Raw genomic sequence first — 27,989 nt, 5'->3', positions numbered from 1 at the left:
CATACAAAATGCTTTGAATAGGAATCAGATATTCACATTTGAGCGTTTTTCAAGCATTCATTTTGAACCCTTTTGATTGTTATAGGATGAAGTGAGAGAGCAGAAAGAAAATCAGCATGCTATTGTGTACATGTGGATTAACTTGCACTGTGTAAATGTTTGAGCGGGATGCATTTTGGGCCTCTGCTTGTCTTTTGTGTTTCTGCCCCAGATGGATCCTGACAGCCATGTATAATATCCTGTTATAGAACACAACTGCACTGAGAAAGAACGAAGGAAAAGCATCACATGCTTTGGTTCCGTACGTACAAACATTTCCACAGTCATCCTACTTATGTCATGGGAAGCTCTAATTAGTTAATTGTCTGATCTCATTAGACAAATGCTTTGTTGCAGGTGTCCAGTCCAAGCTGAGAAGATTGCCAGAGGCCTAAGGTTAGAGATGTGGGCTTAGTAAACCAATATAAACGACTTAATAGCTTATATGCAGTCATGCTTACACACTGCATGGCATCCCATTGCCAGAGTCACTAAAAAGAAATATATGGATTATTGTAGTTACAGTTAGATGAAATGCAGCAAATAAGAGTTGTCTTGACATCTTTTGCGAGTTCCAATAGCCTACGGCCGTGCAACTGGAAAAGAGAGCAACTGTCTTTCCATCTTTCTTTTTTACTGTACAACATAGAGGAGAAGGGCCTTGCCTCTGTCTGTAGTCAGAAGAGGTCAGCACACTCACTGTTCAGTCCTGAAGTGTTACAGATACCCTGGAGTAGATTTCTGGGTTCATAGTGTGAGTGTCATTACATTGGGAAACAGGCAGCTTCAAACACTGAGTACTTATGGAGATATCACTCATGGGATGTCTTCTCGCTGCTTGATATGGCATGTCCACTGCGCCAGAACAGGGGTGTTTGAAATGCAGTTATTAGTGCAGTCTCCAGTTAATTTTAACAGGGTTTGCAATGGGACTAATCAGGAATTAAGTGTCGACATCTACTTTAAATCGCCTTCTTTACGCATTCAAGGGGGGATACTGACAGGATGGAAAAAGGCAATTGTCTGCGGTCTCCCGATTATCCCCTGCAAAAGCCTATAATCTGGCTGAAAGTACTTAAAGAGTCAAGTAGCAAAATAAACAACATTGATTATCATCCCACTGTTCTTTTTTTTCTCGAAGTGGACCATGCAGAGAAGGAGGGGGTTGGAGGCTAAGGTTGTGCCTTCCCCCGTCAGCGCCATCTGCTTGGGCAAATGTTAAGGCAGGCTAAATACCCCCTGAGTCCTCTGTTCAAACCAGATTATCAGATAGTCTAAGGAGGCGGAAGAGCTTCTTATCATCTCACAATCTCTTTTACAAAAGCAAATCAAGAATTCTGTACGGGGATTATCAGGATTAAGGAGGACACAGGCATGGCCCTCCTCGGACAATGTCTTAAATTGTTGCCTTTCAGTATAGCTACCTTCAGTATTCGGACATGCAACGGCTGCATCCTGTCGTGACAATTTCCTTAACACTGGTTAATTCTCTTCGGCTTTAAACATCACTTTCAGGAATGGTTGTTTTTGTTATAAATGGTATATGGTTAACTGTTTGCCACACAATACATCTAGTGCAGCACCACGGTGTTCAAATGCATTCATTTTTGACAGTTGGAACTCAATTAGTCGTAGAGCTCAGTTACACTTCAGAAAAGCGCCTCTGCTTTACACAACATTGACATCATTACTGTAGAACAATGACCCACAGTGGGACGTGGCTAGGTTTGAAAGCTACATTTATTAGCCCTAACAGCATGATAGATTGCTGGACAGGTTTTTCCCACTATAAACTTCAAAGAGGATAAAATTAGGTCCACATTTCAATGCAAATAACCTCTATGTGGCTGTAGCTTAGTCACAAATGTCCACAGAATGCAGATGCACCTGGTAGCTAACAAGATAAATGCATTTTGCCTTCTCTTTGCCTTCTCTTTACTGTATTTGGTTTTGTATTCAGGAGGGATTAGTGTTAAATCTGCCTTAGGAGAACTAAGGTTGAAACCTTGTGATTACTTCAAAAAGGGGTGGGGTGATGGACATGGGGGAGTGGGTGTCTCCTAAAGAACGCTTGTAAAGCTCACTTATCCCTACTGTAACAACTGTAGTAACATATATTAAACAAAACAATCAAGCCTTGACAACGCCATGTCCTAGCAACTACATCTCCAAACATTTTGTGTATCTGTCAATCGCGAGGGAAATATTAATCCCACACGAACGATCACGGAGGACTTCTCTAACTGGGTATTTTAGGGGAAGACAGAGACAGACTAACTGTCTTGCAGGCACACCAGCAAACTATATGCCCCTTGCACACTATCAACAACTACTGTTTTAGATCACACTTTTAACAAGGAACAAACAATTGTACAAGCAATCGATGTTCCTCAGATCCGCGCTCCACAGTCACACCTCGTTTAATCAACAGAATTGTTTTCAATGAAAACAATCTCCGGGCTGTAGAGCTACTCAGTGTCTCAGAAAGAACCACTCGGCGGGCTTCCACACTGATTTGATTGTTGCGCACACAAAGGTAGCTAGACCACCGCAGCTATGGGGGATGATTGAATTATTCAGTTTGGCAGAGATTTGGCAGCAATTGTGTGGAGTGTTGCCTTGAGTGGAGTGCAACAGAAAGACAGCATCTTCTTGTTTCCTGCTCCACTGCACAGCACATGCATAAATAGCCCCTGCTTAGACAGTCAGTATCGCTTCAGGACTACTTCACATCATAGCCAGAACATGCTTGCTGCTTGGCTAATTGACCTACAGTATACCATAGACACCCTCAGCATTAAATCATCAATTTAATACATTTCTCGTAGTTATGTTTGAACATATAAATGAAACGCATGGTTTTTAAGTAGAAAGTGTAGACCGCCAAAATAACAGTTCCATGTTTGAGGCTTTTATTTGTCTGATGTCCCCATTAAAAATACACAGATGTGTTAGGATTTTATGAAGGTGTGAGAGGCTGCCAACAACATCTTTCTATCACTGATTTCATACAACTTTAGAGAAATGTCATAAAATACTGTTAGTGGTGTTCAGATTACTCACTCCACTCTGCTTTTAAAAAGTTAGCTGAGGCAGCAACTGCAGCCATCTTTTATTTCTAAATCATGCGTAATCTTGAATTGTCATTCTATACTGTCAGCAGAGAATGTGAGTGACTTGTAAAATCAATGTAATTTGAAGAAAGAAATGGGTTTTGCCAACTCAATAGCTACTTTGCAATGTTACCTACATGAATAACTAATAGGTTCTAGTGTTATGTTACATTTATCATAGGGGAATAATTGATAACAGTGCAGAGGTACTGATTGCACAGATTGTACTTTCAAGGTTGGGGAAAGTCACTGGGCAAATTATATGCGCTTTTCTTCACATTGACAAACTTTATATGTGGTTTCTGATTAATCGTCTTATTCATTATAATAAACCATGTATACTTCATAACTGCAGTGCATCTAAAGGTTTTATATTACAGGAAACTGCTGCTTAACAAGCTTTGCCGAAAGCCATAATGCGAATGGTGAAATAAAGAAAACTAGAGAAAGAAAGAAAATGAAATTAATGAAGACCATATGGTTAGCCTCACCACTGCAGCACAATTGCTGTGTGTGTCTGTGTAAGCTCTTCTGTGCGGTTCTGTATACGTTGCTCCATCAGCAGACATACTGTATCATTGCATTAAATGTAATCAAACTTACTACATATATCTAGCTTCCTGGTTTGTGAGATGAAATTAAATACTGCATCCTCATACATCATGAATCAATATGTCAGCAAAGAAACTTTGGAATCACTCCCCTCAGTGACATACTGTAATACAACCACGGGACAACCTTTAAAAGTCATTTTATAGATGATAAAAAAAAATCATGCACTTAATGTGAGTTGACCAAATCACAAGCGCATGCTGAGACCCGTAATAACTGCACATTTATGTGGGAACAAAGGGAGCAACAACAAAATGGTCCAAAGACATGCCAAAGACATTTCCTGGTACAAACCAGATCTGCAACTCCTGCTTCCAATAAAAAAATAAAAAAAGTCCTTTCCTACCATCCCTTTCCTTCTCACCTTTGACTTTGCACTCCGAAGCAGAAGAACAATCCTTTTATTGCCTACTCTATCTTCATGCACACATGTTAATACTCATTAATGCTGTGGATTTGTTGGTGTTTTTATTTTTTTATGGCTCATTTGAAAACATTTCATTACCTAATTGTGCATAACACGAGAAATCAAATCATAATTTATCAAGCTCAAAGAGATACCTTATGATCTACCCGAGCTCTGTGTTCTCTAAGTAAGAACGAGGCATTTAGCAGGTTTACATTTATGTATTAATAGAAGGCTGACATTTATGCACTCTCTATAAGAGAATGCTCTACTTGAGTGTGCACCATTTTCTCAAATCACCAAGGACACATTTCCCGAGGGAACTGATTAGCTCTTTCTCAGTTTTAAAATACGAAGTAACTTTGATAAGCAATTAAACATTTTCTGTTGTCTTGACTCTGGCTTTGTTTTATGCCTTTCAAGTCTGTATTTTTGGATCAAATCCGCATAAACACTGCATAACACAATATTATTGCACCCTCTAGCATCAGTCTTCCTCTCAGATGTGTAAAATTCTGTGTTTGTGTACTACTGTACATCATAATAGCAGGGTTATCATTATCAAATGATAATTATCAGCTCTCATGCAGGAGAAACCAAAAAAAAAATTGCGTTCCAAAAAAAGCTTTCCTGCTGCTGTTTTCTGTCTGTGCACTTCAAAGGATGTGCTTCCATCACATTTCCATAACTTTTTATCTGTACTCTGTTCCTAATGAGCGATGTATATCTAAAACTATTTCTTCGTCTCGTTCTCCCAGTTAAATACTATATTGTTGCAAAATGTAGAAGAACCAAGGTATGGGCAGTTTTTCGAACGCTGAATGAGCCAATTAATGGTGTCCAAAGCAACACAGCCACACACACTTGACAGCCTGTTTGTAATATACACTACGATACTGGCTCCTTTTAGTCTTACTCTGCTCATGAAGCAAATACAGCATAGTGTGCAGAAAACTGAACTGAGTGATGCAGACTAATATTGAACGCTCAAAGCAATGAATAAGAAGAGTCGTCAAAATGTGCAATACAATGCAAAAGACTTTAATAAATTTCAGAAGCGCACACATACATAAACAAAACATTTACAGTTTTCTCCACACTGGCAAATCAAAGTCAATTACAAAGATCATGTAAGGTGCATATTGTACTTCACATTGAATAAAAGTGAGGTTCTCTGTCTCCCTTACAAGGACAAAAGCTCTCCCCATGTATGAGTATTTTTTTTTCTTTTCCCCAAAGATCAGGCAAATCTAATCATTACACAGTGCTTAATGCTATGTATATTTCATACTGTGGCTCCTACGCAGTAGTGAATACATTTGATACCATAATTACATGAATATACCTCCTTCACTAATAACAACCTGCCTCACAAAGAGGCAATACGCATAAAATTAAAAGCTTTAAAATAGACATAGTCTGTAGAAACCATGACATATTAAGACTGGAACTAAATCAAAAAGTCATTTCATTTAACTATATATAGTCTCTCGCAAGAAGAGAAACAGCCTCTGGTCCAGTCCATCTGTACGTTTCCGATTGAATACACAGGCTATGTCCATTTTAATGACTCTAATTCTACGGTTATATGCATGTACTGTACTGTAGGTGCCTTTTTATGCCTTACCTATCAAAGCACTCTTTAGCTTACCAATTAACAGGACTATTGAACAACAATGCTGCGAACCCATCAAGCCATTTACTGGTGTATACTGTAGAGATTATTCTAGCAGGACGTACTGTACCATAATCATTCTATAGGTGTAGAAACAGTAGAAGCAAAATGATGCTCTGAACAAAACGCCTAAGAAGTAGTAAGTGCACCATAGTGGATTTCTGTCAAATATTAACTTATTGCTGTTTTTAAACTGAAGCCTGGATTACCTTTTCATTTTGGTGTTCGATGTTCTTCTCATCAGAACATTTCTTTTGTCAGTGTAAAGAAGTGCACACAGTCAAGTCGTTTTTGCTTAAGCCCAACAACTCATTTTAAAGACTGCCTGAGGATTATTATTATTATTATTTTTTTTTTTTTGCCATCTGGAGTCATTTTAACGTGGATCTCACAGGTTAAATCGCTTCCGAATTGAAAGCGAAACACAAAAGGTCAGGCTTAGTGCTCTTCAAATCTGCCCTACATAAACAGCTTTTGATTATATCCCCAGCAGTTAGTCCCTTGTGATTGTGGCTTAGCTCAAAGTATTAAACTTGTCCTGCCATTCCTCCCGCTGCAATAACAGCATGGCGAGCGGTAGCACGGTAGTAAAGCACTACAAATGTGGTCATATTGTGGGGCCATGCATATTTCTGTAACGTTAGCTACACTCATCACTAACAATTCTATCAGTGGCATCAAAAGTGGGACAGAAAGGTCCACGGTGACGTGGGCTCAACACTAATGTAAGCCTACAGGCTGTAGACTTGGCAGCATAAATACACTATAAGTCATTAGTTTCATGAGCAAGCCCAAATAGAGCAACGACAAATAATACAAAAATCAGAAAGTAAGAAAATAAAATGGCCACCAGGCAGTTTCGAAAACAAGGCAAATAAATGGAATCAATAAATATAAACACCATCAACTCTGTGATAGATATACATACATACATATAAACATACTGTACAGATCTACTGACTGTATTTGACACCTATTTTACAAAGTGGGTGCTGGAGAGGGATATTTTTCGAGGAGGGTTCAGGGCATACAGTTTTGTCCTCAGTGACACAGGTAAGTAATAGCATAGGACTCAATAAAGCATTTCAAACTTCCAACAGATTCACAGGAGGAGCTTTGTCAAGTTTCAGGCAGGCAACATGAAGCGTCTCTCTTTTTCTGAGATCCCTCCCCCCCTCCAAGTTCATCTTTTCTCTCGATTGTATGAAGAGGTGGAGGTTTGAGGCTGTAGAGATAGTAAAGTACTTGTTTCACCTCTTCAGTTCTCGCCTTCCTTCTTTCCTCCCTCTGCCCTCTCTCTCTCTCTTTTCTCTCTTTTTCTCGCTTTAGGTAGTGGGAGCTAGAGATTGATTTTAATCCTGTGGGAGTGAGCTGTACCTGTGCCACAGAGTGTGCCATAGTGTGGTGGTTTCAGTGCCGTCTCCTGAAATATAGAGAGACAGACAGATATAGGGAGATTGTAGTTACAATATCATCGAGCTCTGAGCAGCCTAAGGTGTAGCCTTATCAGTGTGAGGCTACATTGAACACTGAATAAAAAATCTCCGAAGAGAAGGTAGAAGATACAAAAAAAAGCATTCTTCAAGGCACGGCTGGCAATCATATCATTATCTTGTCAGGGTTCCTTGAAGAATGCTACAAGTGTCACAAGCTTGTGCATTTTTCCTGTACTTATCAGAGCATGCAATCTTATCCAATTATCACTCCCAATTTGTCTTTTTGTCTCCCACCACACCAGTGCAGCACTCTTCATTTCCCCTCAAAAAGCCATTTGAATCAATTTAGGCCCACTTATTCTTTCGGACCCTTGCCAGTGGGTCCTCTGATATGTACAGAATATGACATTTTGCTGTTCCTAAGAAGGTTAGCAACACATCTGCCAATATCTGAATCAGGAAGAATCTGACCTGATAGTGCTTACATTAGCAAGGCACAGTGATGCATAGATGCAATGACTCAAAATAAAAATAAATAAAAAAAAAGACAATGATAATAAAATAAAATATAATAAAGTCATTATCATTCGTGAAGATTTAAAACTGGCATTATATGTTTTTTAAACGAAGCCTAGTTGGTGTTTTAAGATTATGGCTTCTAGCCCTGGTGACGCACTAACTATGAGTCAGCACAAGCGCTTTGTCATCGGACCATGGGTGGCTAGTGTGAAATGCCCATACCTTCACCCACGCAAATAAATGACGGTATGCAAAATGTGTTCACCGCTGCCCTTGTTCTACAACGCATTTATAATATGATCTTTTTTTTTTATAAAGATCGTATAATAAATTGCATTATAAATAAGGCCTAACTACAACACTTATGGTGTAAATTATATTTAGTCAAACTGCAATGTATTCTGATGTGATTCTACAAACACACTAACAGCAGCTTCTCCCACTGTATCTTGAGTCATAGATTAGTTTCGTTAACCAGTGACCCTTCGTGTTCCGTGGGCCCAAAATTAAGGGCCTAACAAAAGAATGTATTAGCCTTTTTATTCCCTTTGTATTCATGGTGATGTCTGAGATCACTCAAGCAGGGTGGTACCCATTTGATCTGCCTCCGCTAAAGCACATACTCTCACAAGAGCTCCTCATCACCGGAGGCAGATTGACCTCTAATATCACAGGGTAGGGGTTAAAAGAAAATGATGAGATGCGTAAAAACTGAGAGGAGAGGGGAGGGGAGAGAGGAGGTATTTTTTATTTGCAAATACAGCTCTCGCTGTATAATGAAGCCATATGGTGACACAAATCGGTGGTCTCTGAAGTATTTTTACAAGCTTTACTCTTTATCAGCTACATCTGTAAAGTCCCTGAAAACATTTAGGTGACCTTCAACCATAATTATCTCCTCCTATGAGCCCTCCACATCGGCTTGCCATCGGGTGGGCTTTTTGTCTTTCCTTTATTTTCAGCTGCTTTTGGTGTGAGGGAAGGTGTGGGGCAAACGAGAGATCACTGTAAAGGCACTAACGTACCATCTGTCACTCTGATGAACAAAAAGGAAAACATGACAACCTGCCTGTAATCTTCACTTTTAGACTTCTGGTATTAGGTTTAGGCTCACCAGAGACTGAATTGCTGGCATTGAAAGACCAAATAAAGCTTTTGTTTTAACAGCCACACTTGAAATAATCTCTTGAAATTCGAGAGCGCTCAAATATTCTCTCTTTTTTTTTTACCTCCTTCAGATAAAAGCAACAACCGCACTTTTTGAAGGAGTGTTCTTCTTTAGACTTTGAAAATAGATTTTGTTTAAAGTAGCATGAAGATGATATCAAGCAGAGATGAAATTATAATAGCTTCTAAAAACAGGACAGCTGGTCATCTATTGTCACATCACTTGGGATACTGAGAACGTGACTTAGACAAGGATAGTACGAAGCATCACTGATAATCTTAAAGGACGGCTGCCTTTTTTCTTCTTTCTTATCAGCCTCATACGAAACCTAATTACGGTGATTTTAATCATACTGTATTACGAGTGATTAACCCTTTAGTGCATTTAATTAACCTTTGCAGCCACCGATTCTCATTACGCAAAGCTTCATGCTATTTTTTTTCCATGACACAGGCTTTAAATAAGCACACTTAAAACTGGTGGGAAATCTAACGTCTAAAGTGGGAGGCATCACTTGTCAATTGCTCAAGGGGACAGAAAGAAATTGATGTATTATCAGCTTAGCATCTTTGAAGATATGGTTGGTGAGTAGAACCAATGAGGATTTTTATTTGATAGTATTCAAATCCTTAGAGCATGTGACACCAAAATATGAGAATATTAAGCATATTAAACCTGACCTCCCTTTGAGAAATGAATAAATATATAGTACATTATAAATAAACTGATTCAAACAGAGCCTGAATGTTTGGTAGGATGTTTACTAATCATATATTCATTGATTTTAAATTATTCTGACAAAAATACTTCACTCTGATCAGAAACATAAGTAAAAATCAATTGAAATCCTTGATGCATAGCATTCACGAAGGATAATAATTCGGAATTGTAGAGCAAAGACAGAATATTTATGCATATTTCAGGGCAGACACTAACAGTAAGAGGGGGAAATCATCCTGACAACTCGTCAGTGTGTCATATAAACACATTAGGAATTAAATCTTTGGTACCAAGGGCATGTAGTTGGCTTATGTATAATGTACCATGGCAGAGCATAGCTTTTAACCATGATTTCAAATAAAAGGTGGATGAAGGGAATGACTATCAACTCTGTGTGGGTGTCTTCATAAATTATGCTAAGCAAAATACTTCATGGGATCAACAGTCATTTATCAAAACTATGCCATGAGGAATTTTAACGTTCGCTAGATGTTACACAGAAGCGTACTGGGAGCAAAAAGACAGAAATGAACCAAATATCTGAAAACTGTGTGCAATATGAGGCTACGCACAAACAAAAGCAAGCACCTCATCAAACTAAATCAATTATTGATGCAATATCATGAAATTGACCTAGAATTGGATGAATGGCAGTTGTGATAATTTTGATCAAAACAGTAACAAAAACAAAAGCCAATGCAACCAAAGGCAAACCAACCAAATCCTCAACAACAACAAAAAATCACAAAAAGAAACAAACAAAAAAATGAAAATGGTTGAGACTGGTTTGACACTGAGGGGAAATATGGATCCAGGCGTATCAGTATAAATAAATTGCTACCCCATGCACATACTAGTCTGCCTTGATAAGTTTCCATTGTGCTGGTGATAGCAGGTCAAATATCAACACTTAGATATTCTGCCATGTATGCAATGATCATCAGTGTCATCTCTAACACAAACTACAACAAATCACAGCGGCAAGACCTTTGTTGTGATGTCATTACAGCCTCTCCTATGTGAGGTAATTTAAAGAATGTAAAGAATGTGCATCTACATACGTCATTTATAACAATAATTGGGGTCATTAAAGTAGAGCATTTATGGGCTAAAAGCAACATCGGCTTGGCAGGATTTTTATGGACTACTGCTCCCTTGGTGTTTAAGTATATTGGTCTCAAGGCTCTGCGTCACCTTGATCCTTGTGACCCCCTCCCCCCGCCCCAAGAAGTACTCAGTCTTCCCCACAGTGCTCTGCTCTGGCTGTCAGCACTAAGCAAGGCCACCTCTCTTTACCTCTGATTTACATTTATTTCCCTCGCCAGCTTTTATTTATTGGGGCACTTCGCATTTGGCACATATCTCTTATGGAATCATAAGCCCTTTGCTGTACCTTGGCATTCAAATGAGTTTCTCTCCCACAAAGCCTCACTGGCAAAGCTAAGATAGCACTTAATATTTTGAGGACAGAATCCACAAACAGTGGGACTATTTATCAAGTTGTTTTAGCATGTCAAGAGCACTTTGTTTTTTGTGCTATTAGCTTCACCATTTTTGACCAGATGAATACCTGATGAAGTATCCCTGTGGCTGTAATATTTATTTTTTGCTTAGCCTTTTTAAAACACGTCAGTCAAATATATGCACACGGCATCATTCACCCTTGATCTCAAATACATCAGTGGAGAGTCCAATCATTACCACCTATCCCAAGCTTCTCTAAATCAGGCTACATTGCCACCAACCACTCACACTGAAGTTTAAATCGGCTAGCCATCATAATTACACTGCTGCCATTACTTAAGCTTTTGAATATGAAATTAGCCTGCACATGTATTTTTGTAAACGATTATGCAATTATGATTGCTTATGAAGGAGGGTGAATACATGAATTAATGAACAATCAGTACAGTGAAAGGTTTGCTGTATTAATTGCGACAAATTACGTTTTATTTATTTTCATTTTTAAGAGCAAATGACATTCATGTAGACATGGTCATGGTCTGTGTGGGAAAGTCCCATGGCTCCATGCTGCCACCCTCCCCCTTTCACATCACCTACCATGGGACAGCAAGGGGAGTGTGAGTGGGGACTAGTGTGGGTGGGTTTAAAAAGGAAGTCATGAATTACCTGTCGGGTGGTGATTTGCCCCGCAGTCTTGAATCCCCCCTGACAGCTGCACTCTGAGACACTGTACGGGTCGGAGCTAGTCGATGAGCACTTGGAGAGTGAGTCACAGCCCACCACGAACGTGTTGTCCAAGGGGAGCTCCTGGATCACATGATGTTTCTTTGGGGCCACTGGAGTCTCCGGTTTGATTTGAAATGTAGGCTGAGGGGACGCGGACTTGTAATGCTTGGCCAAATCTGGGCTGTCGGGTTTGAAGGTGGTGGGTGTTGTAGCCCAGTTGTACTTCCCCATGGTTTGCTCCTCCAACTCCACAGGGAGATCCAGTGTACCATTAACATGCTCATGGCTGGGGTCGTCAGGCTTGGATTCATCAATGGTCACAAAGTTCAAGAGGAGGCTCTTGGGGGATCGCTTCTTTCTCTTCTTCTTCTTCTTGATCTGACGGTTGTCTTGGTTGGGTGACACCCACTCGCCACTCTGCTTGCCCTTCTGTACCACTTTGTGTCTGGGTGTCTGTCGGCAGCGCACCAAGGCAGTCACAAATATCACCAAGATGACAGTCATGGTCCCTGCTATGATTGCTATGACAACAATTACATATCCATTGGCTTGAGGTGTTACCTCACTGTCCCCTATGTTACGATCCAAGGGTGTCTCCATACTTTTTCGCAGCTGCTCTTGGATAAAGGTAGCATTTGACACAGTGTCATTGACAAACAAGTGAATAAGTGCGATAGCATGTAATGACTCAGGCTGACCTAGATCTTTGACCTTGACTACCAGCCTATGCAGCCCCTGATCAGCTGCCACTACTTTCTCCTGTAGTGTTATGTTACCCGTTGTTTTGTCGATGGCAAAAAGACCTCGAGGAGAGACCCTAGATGTGATGATGATGCTGCTGATAATGCTGTACTGCAGCTCAGCATTCATACCTGTGTCATTGTCAATGGCAAATACTCTGGTAACCACTGCGCCAGGGGTGACGGTGGTTCGCACTAGGTCATATGAGTAATTGGAGGATGGGATGACGAACACAGGGCGATTGTCGTTCACATCGACTACATTTATAGTGACCTTGGCGTAGGAGGAGCTTGGAGGTTGCCCTGCATCAACTGCCTTGACCATAAATGTGTAGGAGCTTTGCTGCTCCCTATCAAAAGTGATATTGGGCTTGATCACACCAGTTTGGGGGTCGATGATGAAATTATCTTTCCCGTTCAAAACGGACAGGGTTATAATCGAATTGTCTCCCGCATCTGCATCCGTCACTGTGATTAAGCCCACAGTTCCATAGAGAGGCAGGTTCTCAGGCACATAGAAGTTGTACTCAGGATGTGTGAAAGCTGGGCTGTTGTCATTAAGGTCCTGGACGATTAGCCTGACAGTGACATTGTTCTGCAGGGAAGCGGAGCCATTGTCCCTCGCTATGACAGTGAATGAGTACCTCTCTTGCTTCTCTCTGTCCAGTCGTTTGCCAACGGAGAGAATTCCTGACCGTCTGTCTATGTTAAACCCGTCAGGCGCATCAGGGCCAAGAGTATAAATAATCTCAGCATTATGTCCGCTGTCTGCGTCAGTGGCGCTGATTTTTATTAACTGTGTAGAGGGGTCATTGTTCTCCGGTATGGAAAGTTGGATTTCCGGCTGGGGAAAGATGGGTGCGTTGTCGTTCTCATCCTTGATTTTAATTAAAACCATAGCTGAAGTGTTCAAAGGAGGCGTCCCCCTATCCGAAGCCACTATCTTAATTGCATATTCTCGAGTCGTCTCATAATCTAGGGGGGCAGCTGTCTCTAGTAAGAATTGATCATTAAAGACAGGCTTCAACCGAAAAGGAACATCATGGTCAGTGTAGCAAGCTACTTTGCCATAAAGATCTGCATCCTTGTCAGTAACAGTGATGAGTGCTATTTTGGTGTTAAGAGGTGCATTCTCAGACAGCAGAACAGTTCCATTAACCAGGTTGATAATGTAGCGTGTGTCTATGGAGGGAACATTGTCATTAACATCTGTTACATTAACAACCACTGTGGCTCTGGAGGGGGTAGAGCTGCCATCACTGGCAAGGACAATAAGTTTGTGAACAGGAGTTACTTCCCTGTCCAGTGGCTGCCTCACAGTGATCAGTCCCGTGGAGCTGTCGATGGCAAAGTGACGTTTGGTTGAGGCAGAGATCTGGTTGCTGAAGGCGAAGTGGATCTGTGCATTGGAACCCAGGTCTGCGTCTGAAGCGTGAAGCTGAGCAACCGATGTCCCCGTGGGGGCATTCTCTGGCACTGTGACCTCCAGCTCACTGTCCTTGAAGACGGGACGATTGTCATTGACATCGGAGATGGTGACTTGGAGGATGGCAGTGCTGGACTTGGGAGGGTTTCCACCATCCTCAACCTTTATCTTCATGACAAAGGTGTCCTTCTGCTCACGATCCAGGTTCTGCTGAACGATAAGCTGCGGCCACTTGTCACCTTCAGGAGTCTCTATGATGTCTAAGCCAAACTCGCTGACACTCTGCAAAGACAAGACAACATTTTGAGTTATGGTTATTTTTTTAGCACTCATAATATTCATATGTGAAAACCACAACATTTTACCAACAAAGGTTGATGTTTTTTTGTTATATGACTTAGATTAGAGGGTGTCATATGGTGTGCAAATTGTGAAGCCATGACTTACATAATATCATGAGTAAGACTATAACATTTTCACTTTGGTAATAAGATGGGCACAGATCCCTATAGTGTTGTATAATATATTCTGAAGCAGTCTTCCTCTTGTTTTTGTTCTTAGATTGTAGATTTGTCAATTGACTTAGAAAGCCAAACAGCTTGTAGGGGTATTTTCTTAGGTTACTCACGTTCATTTATAACCCTTCTTCGGATCAGGCTTTTAGGCAGTGATGAATGTTAAGAGCAAAGTAAACGGACCAGGACATTTTTTAAACAAAGCAGTTGGTTCTTGGCTCTGCTCTGCTCATCTCAGTTTGGCACCCGTTAATCAAAAGCATTTTCAAACATGCTAATCGTCAGCTTTTTTTGCTCATTTACTTACACTGTGCAATACTTGCCCCAGAAACCAAGCAAATGTCAGTTTATTAAGCTTTTTTTTTTTACAAATGTGACAAATCATTGTAGTCCTTCAAGTCCTTCCACCCATCATCTTTTTCTGCCTTCACTAAAATTAGATTTCACCCTACCTTCCTATCTTGTGTCAAGTTAGAATAGAGACAGAGGCAGCCGTGCAACATTTCAACTTCATAATGGGAGGGAGAAAGCTGGAACTGGATAAATAGCAATGAGCTCCCATTTAAAAATACACTGCAAGACCAGATCACCACAGATTAAGAGAAAGGAGTGTAAAAACTCTGCATATTAGAAAAATAGGCTTTTTGCTGAAGAAGAGCTATATTGAGGAAAAAGTAAAGTAGGAGGAAAATGAAAACAAATGCATAAGTAATCCCCATGAGAAACTGGAAGAACTGGCACTGGCTGTAATGAGTAATTGCGTTAAAGCAAAAGAAAATAGCACTAATATTTACAATTTATGATTGAGTATAGTATGGATCCATGAATGTTTTCGAATTAGACGAGAGAAGAAGGAAAGGAAGGACGGGAGAGGAAAAGAGAGGCAAGTGACAGAAAAATAGAGAAAGAGAGAGTAGGGGGAGGAAATAAGAAGAAGATCAAGCCTGTGAATGAGCTGCATGCACATTATGAAACAAAGAAGCCCTTTGAAGCTCTTTCAGTCAGAAGCAGTTTCATGGTAAAACAAGAAAAAGCATCCTCTTTAAAGAGATAAGCTTCATGCTGCACATAATGTTGGAAGAGATTACTCTGTCTAGGCACAGCTATCAAATGAGATTAAGATATATACATTCTCCTCGTTCAAGGAAGAAACATTTAAACCAAATTGTGAGCACAAGAGTCCTCAGTAGGTTTTAAAAATCTAGAACCGTCGCTCTGCTAGCACAATGTTGTAGTCGACACAAGGAAACGTGCAGCTGCAGCATGTAAATTATGTACTCTGAAAAACTGCTTGCTGAAGGAATGTTGTTAACATGTCACTGATTGACAGAACTACTTAAACTAGTCAACGCTGTAGCAATGATCTTTCAGGCCTTATTTTGTGATCCTTCTGGCAAGCAAGAGTCATACCGTATAGGGATAAGCAGATATGATACATAACATTTGTGTGGGAATGTAAAAAAACTGCCTTATGGAGAAACTGTGCTGAATCTTTATGCACATTGCAGAACTATTTCTGTCAAAACTGAAAGGTCCAAGACAACATTGTGGAGGCTCTATCTCTAAGCACTACTCCATCCGCACAGAGCTCCGCAATCCCCAGCTGTTTGAATAGTTCACAGATTTCGGCACAGTAGCTGAGTATCTGCACACTGATATTTGGCAACGCCTGATTTAATAGTAGGATGTTGGGTTAGGATGTGTCAAAGGGAATGCTGCACAATGATTTATGAGCCAGCATTTCCTCTATGCTTTTGTCTTGGTTTCACACAGTTTTACAACTGACATGACGGCACTCAGCGCATTTCAATAAGTTGAAGGGAGCTATCTCTCAGGCTGTGCATCCTCCTGAATGCTGAATTAGTCTGGTGGATTGTGATAAGATCTAGGGCAGGCTAAGAAAAGGCCAAACACTTGCATGAATCACTCACTGGAAACCCAAAGGCTGAGCGAGAAGGATGTGGTTCTCTAAACGACTAAGTGTGCACATTATACTGCGCCTCGTTCTTTCACCACACATATACTGTACAGGTGCATGTCGTCTTGATCTTTGATGACTTGCCATTCATTCCACATGATCGGTCTCTGCAGGGCTCAGAAAGGGATTGGGGCACTGTATACGTGGGATGTACGCGGTACACAGACTAATCAGAATTGGCTAATTTAAATGAAAATGATTGAGGGATAATGACAGAAGCAGAGGTGGCTGATGACGAGGGAAGGATTACTCTGAACCCCTTTTTGCAGACAGCGCGTGAGATTATCAGTCGATGCATCTTTCAGTCAAGTTGATGACCTTATTAAAACTAAGAGGAGACTGAGATTGGGCTGTGAATATATCAGGAGGACTCTAGTCACGGTGATGCCCATGGATAGGGCTAACTGGGGAGGGCTATTCATCATCACAAGCTATAGCACCTCTTTATACTGCTGAAGGAAACTCACCCTCTCTCTGTCTCTTTCTCATTCCTCCCTCATTCTTTCTCTCCATCCTTCATCCACTTTTGCCCCTGGCCATGATCTCATGCATATAATTAAGACAAAAGAAGCTGGGAATTGTTTGTCTCTTTTTGTCAACCCCTAGAAGACGATAATGTGTCAAAATAGAATGCTAATGAAAACTGGAAATGCTTGACAGTGAGCTCTCTGCCCACAATTCCTATTCACTGCCTATAGGCAGCAAGCAATGCATTAATCAAACCTTTCTTGCTTCTTGGGAATGGAGCTTGAATAAATTGTGCATCTTCAAATGCAAAGTTAGAATTTTAGGAATGAAATTATTCAAGCTAAGACTTGGAGTACCAGCAAAAAAGACCACTTCATCCACTCAACAATCTTAGGTGTATTTCAGATAGAAATGTTGCAAGCAAAAAGCTATGTGGCAAAAGGTTAAGTCTAAGAGCCCTCCAGATTGCCCAACCAAAATAGAGACACCCACTTCATCATCCACTTTATCAGTGAGGCATAACCCAGCCAGCAGCAGAAAATGGATCTACATGAAATGACTTGAACAAGACTTAAGCGTCTGAAGATGCTGACATAGATGCAACTTGGATTAATGTAGTGTGTGATGCTGCAAACTAATACACCACTGGAATAAGAAAATGGACCAATGTTTGTGAACAGCCAAAAATCATGAGCAAAACCAACAGCAGAATCTCCTTTAGTCTTGAGTATGTTTCCGTGTTGGCCTCTAAGTTGTGAATACGTAAAGTGATAGAATCTGCTTTCATGGGACATCCTCCTCCAGCCGTGCATGTTATTGCTTTCTCTGACCTTGACCATTTCGTAGGACGCCTTTTTCTGCAGTTCAGGTGACATAGCATACCACCAGACTGATGGTAAAGTTTCACTTTAAGTGTGATTACCAACCATTATGTTTTGTGTGGAGCACTGTGTTGGATGAAATTACCCGTTGTCCCTCTTAGCTTTGGAAAAAGACAAAATTGTGCAAAAAGAAGCTACCATGTTTCTTTCATTTGTTTTGTATGTTGACAATTCAGGCATGCTACATGTGGAGTGGTCCACCATTGAGCATGGCTCACTGTGCTACACAATGGAAGCAATTTCAGCACAACACAAGGAAACTGGGAAAACTATCATTCTGAGGGAGCTTCTGAGACAAATCTCAGAGGACCATACAAAGATAGTCCAAGGGTGGCTTAGCGGCCAAGAGCTATTCTAGGAAATGCTTGCACATTTCTTCCCCACTAAACCCTTGGCTTTCTACTGCACTTCTGAAATAATGTTTCTGGCTCCTTTAATGCCTCTCCCTGTGTTTTACTCATATGGAACCTGGAATACAAGGAAATTAATCTTGAGTACAATGAAAATATAATGAGAAGAACTGAGTCAGGGACACAGTGCCGAGGATGCTCTAAGAAGAATTTCCAGCAAAAGATAATACAACCACAGTCTAGGCGAGGGTTTTAGAAAGCTTTATATTGTGAAAAGGGCAAAGAAAATGATTGCAGATGATCATCATAATGAGCAGAACATTCGGTTGGTGATTTTCCAGGCATGAACAATTCAGGACATTGCGCTGGAGAGGCCTTGGCAGTGGGACTCTTTAAAAATGCAAATTGGTATTCAAGGCAGACACGGACAGCAACGATTCTGTTCATTCCAACCCCGTGTTAATTTCATCTGAGACTCCAAGATGGACTTGTCATTTCTGTCTCGCACCATGCTCTCAAAACCTAGTAATCTTTCTTTATTTATTATGTTTAGGGTTTCCTCCAGAGTGCTTGCATCTCCCTCTTTAATTACGCTTCATTTGTAAGAGCTCATGTCATCTCCAATATTCATCTATCCACAAAGCATAGAGTATTGTCTAGACTATAAATGAAGAATGCATGATATGAACCTTATTTTCTGGATTTAGGGCTGACTCCATTAGTAGGTAACAAAGAATATTGCACTGCAGTTTAATAAAGCATCAATTAGATGATGAAGAAAAGCGTTCCTATTTCTGCATGAGACACATTTTAACATAATTCAGCAGTCTTCTTCTCACTAGCCTAAATCTACTATGTTCAGCACATGTAACCTGTTGCTGGAAATTGGACATGCAGTATATGCTGCGTGTGCACTTTCTACTGCTTGTTCTCAATAATACTGTACATAGTGAAAACTTCCCCTTATTTATAGCCTTCCCTCATAATGACATAAAGCATATGGAGATATTAATGGCATGGTATAAAACATGTTTGGATTCATGACACATTCCACCTTATGAAAAAGTAGGTCATATTTCCAACGTGTCAAAATTAATTTACTATATGGATATACACTACAGCGCTACAGCTCTACTGCAATATAGCAGGTTTACAGCACACGCTACAGTATAATGCAGAATCTGAGTGATATTACATGAAAGCCATGGTGAGCCAAATCTGAAGAAAGAAAATATCGTAGGGTGATTGATTAAAAAAAGTCAACCAATCAGAGCTGATGTAGACAGGTGGCATGCTGCAGGCAGATCAGTGTGTAAGAGATCCATCAATAGTTGTGTGCCGACTAAAATTCTGCTTGCTTTGAAGATCTATATGGTTATTTGAAAAGACAATTCATTTTATACTTTCTTTCCCATTTATTCTTTCTAATTGTTGCTCCAAAATAGATTGCTACGGGGCTATTTGGTTTATCGAATGTAATCTTTCTACTAAAAGCTTTTTATTCTATTAAGTCCATAAAGCGAACCAGTAACTTGAAGACTGTACCAGTAACATGAGGCTTCAGGCCCGTATATTTCACTATCAATATCTTTCACTTATTCACTATAGAACTAAATTCATTTGTACAAGATGGCTTTTAGTTTAGACATGAGATTGCGGACATACAGTAAAAGCCTCTATCAACTTCAGTTAAACATTCAGCAACATTCAGCTACTTGGATGTTTTAATTATTAATTATCAGATTACAGCTGGCAGTCCAGCTGTAATTTTAAATAAAACAGGGATGTATAGGAGTCCTGACTGACATGTAGTCAGAGACTGTTGCAGTCGTGGTGTTAGACAAACAAAATCAACATTCATAATGAACCATACATACAGTATATATGTATATATTTATATTCTTTATTTTTGGAACTTTGAGAAATGGCTTTTTGATCTCTCTGTTTGTATCACACACACAGAGGACTTGAATGATCTTTTCTCCTCCAGTGATTGAACATAAATGTTTTATTTTATTTTTTATCAAAATTAAGATAACTAAGGCAACTCTGACACATAACAACATTCCTATTCATTTTCTATATGTGAGAGATGAAACGGGATTGATCCTCACCTTGACCAGTTCATAATGTTGAATCCCATTGATCCCAACATCAGGGTCAAATGCTGAGGGCACCGGGTAGCGGGTGTTGATGGCCGTGTTCTCCGGGATAGAGATGTTTATTACAGTGGACTGGAAAAGTGGTGCGTTGTCATTTACATCCTCGATCAGGAAGCGGATCTTGACCAATCTGAAGATTTCATCTGGCAGCACGGCCACCTCAATCTCATAGTAGCAGCGTTTCTCAGCGAAGACCCCTGAGCACAGCTTCTCCCGGTCGATTCTGTGATTGGTGGTAAAGATCTCCCCTGTGTTGGCCTCCACCCTCACCAAAGGCACGTCACCTGTCTTGTACACAGGCTTGAACTGCAGCGGTGAGGATAGCCGGATGTTGGGGTCCAGGTTGAGGTCCAGGTCCTTGCGGAGGTTGCCGATACGGACGTTCTCCGGCTGCTCCTCCTTCACCGTGTAGTCCCTCTCCTGGGCCCGGCATAGGAAGACCACACAGGTGAGCAAGACCACCAGCACATGAGTCTGACTTGCTAAGTCCATACTCAAGAGTGGATGGGAGCTTCACTTCTACAGCAGCAATTCTGCCACAAGAGAGGCGAGACATAGAGAAGAAAGAAAGGGAAAAGAAGAGAGAACACACAATGTCAGTGCACAAAATTACATGGCATTCACATTCAGTTGTAATTAGTAGTATTTTCCCTCACAGATAGTTTTCAACTTGACCTATTCATCCTCACTAGTTATGAGCCCACATCCTTTGCATGTCTTTGAGAGCAAATTAATGGCAGTTTTACACAATTAACCTTTGATGACATCCATTGAGCAAGCGGACACATAAAGGTTAGTAGTTCACATATTCCATCAATCCATTCCATCGCTGTAATGAACCATTTCATATTTTTATTGAGAAGTACGAGAGCAGTCAAGTTCAGTGTTGCGACAAAATTGTTTGCTTTGAAAGCTTCACAAACTACTGTGAATGGAAAAATGGGATGAAGAAAATACTTTAACTCATATCTGAGTGAATGGGAGTCAATATAGTGTCTTCATAAGCTGCACCCCACATCCAGAATTCTGCTGATATTGAGGCAGCAGAACTGACCTGTAAGCATCAATGCTTCCATCCACACACACACACACACACACACACACACAAACAAACACACACACACACACTCACTTGCAATAGTACCGCCTGACAGCAGCTATTAATGGGAAACCTCATTAGCTCTGAATGTAAACAATTGAGCTCTCAAATATTCCATGAACGCCCATGTGTGTAAACATACACAGTGTGATAAGAGCACTGTTTAAAGTATCCGGTGTGGAAGGAGACAACGATGTGAAATAATTTATTGTGGGATCAGCCATCAGTCAAATTAGTGAAATTTAATCATAACTTCATTACATTCTGGCGAATGAGTTTCTCTCCTGTGCTGAATGATGCCCAGGATAAAAAGCCTTAACAGAAAAAATGCTGTACAGATGGGTTCACCATCATATTCATTAATAAATATTCTTGTGTTGATTGCCAATTGTTTTGATGCTGTTGTTTTACAAAATCTTTAACTGTCTTATACGTGAAAATGTTTGCCAAAGGGCAAGGACCAGATTTGCCAAAAAACCCAAGTAGGTCGTTGGAAGATGATGAAGGAGTCATGCTCGGCAATGCCTTCCCTGCCAGTATATGCTAGCATGAAATATTGACTGCTTTCCACCAGTTAATTAGAAGCATATTTAGTACGTTATTAGGGGAGTTACTTCATTTGGTTTGCTAACTCACATTTGGACTTATTCATTCATTTAATCAATTCTCGGATATCTTTAATAAATGAAATTCTATCATTTTCACCAAAATCACACTGTTCTCTATAAATGCTTTAATTGGCTTTTGGCATTACAATGGTGTTAATAGAGTGTAATTATCAAAGTATTTCCATGTTTAGTAGTTTGTTGTGTGCAATGACGAATCAGGGCGATGCCACCAATGCGCAGCTATGTTTATTTCTCATAATAATCCTGGCTCCCCATGTGTATTCAGGCACAATATATTTAACGACTAATATAATTGTATTGCTCACATCCCACTGTGTATTTAGCTGCACCAAACCCCACCTGAGTGTTTGTCAACAGTATGATTTTCCTCAACATATTGGTTTATATTCATTGGGCAGCTGTCTTAAAATCAAACGCTCATTCCCTTCAAAGTACGGCAAAGTGTAGGACAGCCATCACACAAACAATGTACAGCTGTTTAAGATGCATACATACCCAAAGTAACAAGGGACCACAAAAAGCTGCTTGGAAAGCCTAATATTCCCTACTTTATGAAATTTCCATCCATTAACATGAGTCAAACAATATCCTGTAGAAAAGGTATGACTACCTAAACTGCACTACGGGGGTTCTCTAAATTGGCAAGGCAACATAGCCATTGAAGCTCTCAGCCTACCGACAAAGGGGAATTGATTAAAAATAAGAATTTAATTAAGCTGGTTTTTGAATCAGCAACAATTGCAAGGCATTCATGCAGCCTGTGAAGACAGATTTCTTTTCACACATTTCATAAAGCAGTCACATGAGACTCATTAAAGAACAGTTGGACAGGAAAAATCATGGCTGACATTGATCAGTGAGAGGGTTATTCATGCTACACATATAGCACAGGGAGTTTTGTACTGTCATGTCCAAATATTGATGAGATATATCCCATTAGTAACTGTGACAGACTTTACTTTGAAGTGCGCATCTTTCTGAGAGTGAGCAGCAATTGCTTTACTGTGATGATCGCTAGGCAGTCCAAGGCTGAGCTCGCACAACACATAATGAAGTTTAAATTACATCCTTAAATGGGATGTGATTCGGCGAGGTGAAAAAAAAAAAGAGAAAAGATCAAAGCATGATCTAGATTTCCTCTTCCTTGTAAGTGACAATAATGTTTCGTAAGATGAAGGGCTGTAGTATGTTTTTGGCTCAAGAGTACATGCAGGAGTACAAAAGGGGCAACGTGGCAACCACATTTTACTAGTATAGGAAATATACATATACAGTATAATATATTAATATATATATATATATATATATATATATATATATATATATATATATATAGTAGAGAGATATATAAAGATATTTCTCTTCCCACATTAAGCTAAAATTATCAAATCAGGACGTTAGATCATTTTAGGATTGAGGTACACGTTGCCCTTCAACATTTAGCGGCCAAACTCCTCTTATTCTATTAACTTAATGCGGATTCTTTTGTCATAACCAGGCGTTTCACTTGTCACAACTCTTTATAAGCCTGTCCATGAGGGATAAGATAGGTGAGAGAAGGAATTGTGCTGGAGGGGGGAAAAAAGTAAGAGGGAGGGAGAAAGAAATCCTAGGTGTCAGTCAGAGTGTCTCGTTTGCTTACATTTCACTAGTCTCCTGAAATGCTATTTTGAGCCCCAGACAGCAGGTTGAATCCAGTAGGCAAACTCAAGCCTCCCTCTTGGGAGACACAGAGTGAAGAAGAGCAGGCCAGCCCAGGATCACTTTACACAACAGTGTGATGGACAGGCCTTCCTGGTGTGTGCATTCGCTGAAAGTAGCAGTGAGGGGAGACATACAGCTACTGTCACCCTCTACCTTCACCCTACCCTCAACTGGAAACTTTCAGTGTAGTTAATCTGAGGCTGGGAACCAAGACGTTTGGAGTCCTTTAAGTGTCAAAGGCAGGTTTTATACCACAGTTGTATCTTTCAATATTGCCTTTAGATCCAAAGAGATTTTCAAAAGAGGGCATTGGTAGAAGTAATACTTCTGATTGTCTTGGGCTTTTTCCCTTTTAACAGCTTTAAGGATCGCTGACAGCCTGACAGACCAGGTTTCTGTCAAGATCAGTCAGTTCTTTTTCAGTCCACACAGCCAGAACAATTCTCTTTACACGGTGAAGGAATAAAAGTTGTTTTCTCTTGGGAAACTTCAACATTGACTATATTACTTAAGTCGTGCTGGAAAAGTGCTATAACATGATGCTCCACATAAACGGCCACATTGACAATGTTAACAGTAGATTTAATACTGACAAAACACGTATATTGAAGTTCAAATATCACTACGATCACACTATTTGTATCAATGAAAATGGAAATAGATGATGTATCAGAATCCTAATACGTAATGTGTAGCACAGTGTTTGCCTGGCAAAGTGTGGCAATGATGTTAAGATGCATAACCCAGTGCCTTTTTTCACATTTCAGTCAGTTTCTTTGATAGACTTAAATTATGAAGAGTTGTACATGGGTAATTAAATAGTTGCTAGGTAATATTTCTTACCTTCCCACATTAGCAAAATGACGAACTAATTTACAACGTTGTAATCATTGACCTCAAGAGGGCAGTCCATGCATGCAAATGTCATCATATTGCTCTATAAAAGTGGTCATTTCAATGTAGCTTTACATCATCTTTAATGTTAACTTCTATTCTTTTTGATGAAAATGTGACACAATTCTAAAGTAAAAACATTTTCAGAGAAACCATGCATTTAATTAAAACATGTTTTTTTTTAATAAAACTAAAGTCTGTGAACATGTATAGTATATTATGAATAGTTGCTCAAATATAGCTTTATTTTTTAATTATTTCAATTTCAGAACATTTTATATTTCAATGTGGTCAAATTTCTGGTCAAATCTGTGCTGTAGACAACATCATGGGTTCCAAAATATACAAATTCAATGTGTGTATTACATTCAATATACTATCCTTTATGAGAAGTGCAAAGGACAATACAACTAGTACATGGCGAATTTCCAACCAAAACTATTCAGGAGAAGATCTCACATTTAAAGATGGCCTTAAATGATGGACAAACCCTTAATTGATTGAGTTTTTCCAAAACTATATGTGACTGTGGAGGCAGACATGTATAACAAAAGAGCTTGAATGTGAACAACTTACAAGTTAATTACTCGATGAAACTCTTTAGAAAACTAGTTTCCCAACAAGTTAATGACCCCAAAATCAACCATTCTGTATTCAATATTTTGTTGAATTTATCAGAGGCATAAAAAACATTTGGAGATAGGCTTATGTACAGTAGCCAAAGCTGCATATTGTAGACTATGATCAATTACTTTGAACCTACTGGTGAGTTTGAAATGCGGAGGTGCATCAGCAGACAGTTTTATTGCGATTTTCAAATCAACAAATACTTAACCTGCTTCTATTTACCCACAGACTCTTTTTTAATATAAATGCCTCAGCCCTCAGCCAAAATATGCTGCTCACCTTGGGAAGGCTCACATTACTATTTGATTTAATTCTCCAGCAAATATTGAGTTCAATAGGCCTTGTGGGACTCTTTAAAAAAAAAAACATGCCCAGTAATAATCCATTGCATATTGAGCAGGTAACATATTAGGAAGTCAAACAACCAACTGTGGCGGTTAATCTCCAGGCCAACGGGGATTTACATCGTGATTATTCAAACTATTCCTAGTAGAAAACAATAGGCTAATATATTTATGTTTGGTTTCCTAGAGTCTGAGCGTGAACAGTCTGATAACCCCTGAGGTTATGGTCTGCAGCAGCTGAACCGTTAGACCAGGAGCGCGCTGTTACCACGCACCCACGCACCGAGCTTCGGCCAAACTGCTGAGAAACCTGCACTGAGAAGTCCCTGCAGTTGGATGCTCTTGGGGAGGCAGGCCCATCTATCTAGCGATCAGTGTTGAGCAAATAACGCACGAAGTCGTGACCAACCGCGCGGTACACATTCATAATGCGACAAGTCATCTTAGATTCTCGACAATGCACCGTGTCCGTGGATAATTTCTATTTACATCAGGTGCGCGGGGACGCCTGTTATATCTTTGGAGCAGCTCTAGGAAAACCCATGGAACAGTGAAATTACCCACTATTGCAACACACTGATTTATCCAAGTGCCTTGAAGACGATCACTATATGTTCGCTCTCTGTGGTTGTACATGTAGCGCAGGTCCTCGTCGGTCTTGAGACATCAATTAGATTTTATACGCACCAAATAAATGAGACTGTTGGGCGCTCTACAGCGTCTCTGAATGCGCTCAGGATACAGACCAGTAATGTGCATGCTCAGAGACCACTAAAGTAAAACACATTTTGATGTCAACAGTAAAGTGGCGATTAAGAGCAAAGCTTACCTTTTCAGCTCGAACAGGATGAAAAATCAACCGTGAATACCGTCGCGTGGAGACATCACTGATTTACAAAAAAAGAAGTGCCATGAATTTAACTGAAGTCGGGGAAAGGATCCTCGTCAGAAGCGGCAGCAAAACGCAGTGCAAGTAGAAGAAAATGGTTATCCACTACAAAAACTTATCCATGCGCTAAAAAAAACAACTGGTCCTCATGTGCAAGAGAAAAAAAATAATGCACAGCGATCAACTTTGTTTGAAAAGGACGCTGTAATTCCTCGTGTCTTGGGCTCGAAATCCCACGGCCGGTGATACGCATTGATCCAATCTTGTTTTACATTAACTTTGTATCCCTAGCCTACTGTCTTGAATTTCCTACTTCTTTTTTTTTAGCAGCTTATCGCTGGCACCAAACTTACGCGTGTGCTTTAAATGCTTCTTGACTCGTGCGTAAAACTTCAATCCAAGAGCGCAAAAAAAAGGACTTCTGATGAAAATCTGAAAGCTTGAACCTAATGTATTTTATAATCACTTGTTTTGAGTGATTCGAGGTTGTGCACGCTCCCAAAAAAAACTCTTGAAGGAGGGATGCAGAGAGCGCATCGCCCCCCAATGGAGTTGGATCAAAGTGTGCCTCAGTGCAGCATCACTTACAGGAGCCGGGATAGGCGGTTCACCGTATCTGTCTGCTAAGCTGTAGATGTCTCAGTAGTATTGTATGAACTCAGTTCCTCAATGCTGCCCACCTCTCTCCCTCTCGCTCTCCCTTCGACTGACATCATGGCGGAAGGAGGAGCCAACCGCAGATTTAAGAGCCCCGGTCCTCTTAAAGCCGCACTGCGTTGGAGAGATGCTTGCACTGAGACGTAGGTGGATGGCGGGGTATGTGTGTACCACATATGCCTCTGCTGTTTGCAGTTGCAACAATCAGAAATCCGCCTGAAAGCAGAAGGGGGGCACTCTTCACTTTTATACCGAGTTTTGTTTCTGCTTTTCATTTCCAATTAGGTCTACTGTATCATTGGCACCTCTGAATAATGATGAGGTTCAAATTCTTTTCAGACATTCCCGAGAGTGTCAACAGGCCGTGGCAAAAGCTCTTATCAGAGAAATTAGCCAGATAATGGGGCTTGTTCACAGTTTCCATAGTTTCTATAAAATTGTGTCAAGCAATTCCTGTGATGTATGAACATATCGCAGTTCAGCTTATTACCATGAACAGTTGAACACTTAAAATGCAAGAAGTGAAACAATGGCAACAAAGGATTACCTGGAAAATTGAGGGAAATGTCATCATACAAAAATTGGCAAGGTGAATAGAGTTCCTCATTACAATGATACTAAATGATGATTTAGATATTCAGTATCAGCAAAGTGCTTAACGTTGTTTAACAGCGTGTAATTTGGATCATAAAACATATTGAGGTGAAACATCAACATATCTGCTTGCATCTGAAAGGCTCAATGTCAA

General features: G+C 40.2%; 1 protein-coding gene across 2 annotated transcripts in view; it reads right to left on the bottom strand.

Moving 5' to 3' along the window:
• pcdh11 (protocadherin 11) overlaps window positions 1-27,275 on the bottom strand; it is a 123,770-nt gene extending 96,495 nt beyond the window's left edge. Inside the window, exons 1-4 of one of the 2 annotated variants that reach the window (XM_029441207.1) lie at window positions 26,525-27,275; window positions 20,351-20,931; window positions 11,819-14,326; window positions 5,191-7,268 (exon numbers count right to left, since the gene is read on the bottom strand). In XM_029441207.1, coding sequence (XP_029297067.1) covers window positions 7,185-7,268; window positions 11,819-14,326; window positions 20,351-20,890 — 3,132 coding nt within the window. In that variant the 5' untranslated portion in view covers window positions 20,891-20,931; window positions 26,525-27,275 and the 3' untranslated portion in view covers window positions 5,191-7,184. Of the gene's footprint in view, window positions 1-5,190; window positions 7,269-11,818; window positions 14,327-20,350; window positions 20,932-26,524 lie in introns of those variants that run through there. The other variant, XM_029441206.1, reaches the window with a different exon arrangement.
• Between the last annotated feature and the right edge of the window lie 714 nt (window positions 27,276-27,989).

Source organism: Cottoperca gobio, chromosome 10 (assembly GCF_900634415.1).
Source record: "Cottoperca gobio chromosome 10, fCotGob3.1, whole genome shotgun sequence".
NCBI lineage: Eukaryota > Metazoa > Chordata > Actinopteri > Perciformes > Bovichtidae > Cottoperca > Cottoperca gobio.
Note: the sequence above shows the minus strand (reverse complement) of the source record. Positions and strands in the feature narration are given on the sequence as shown.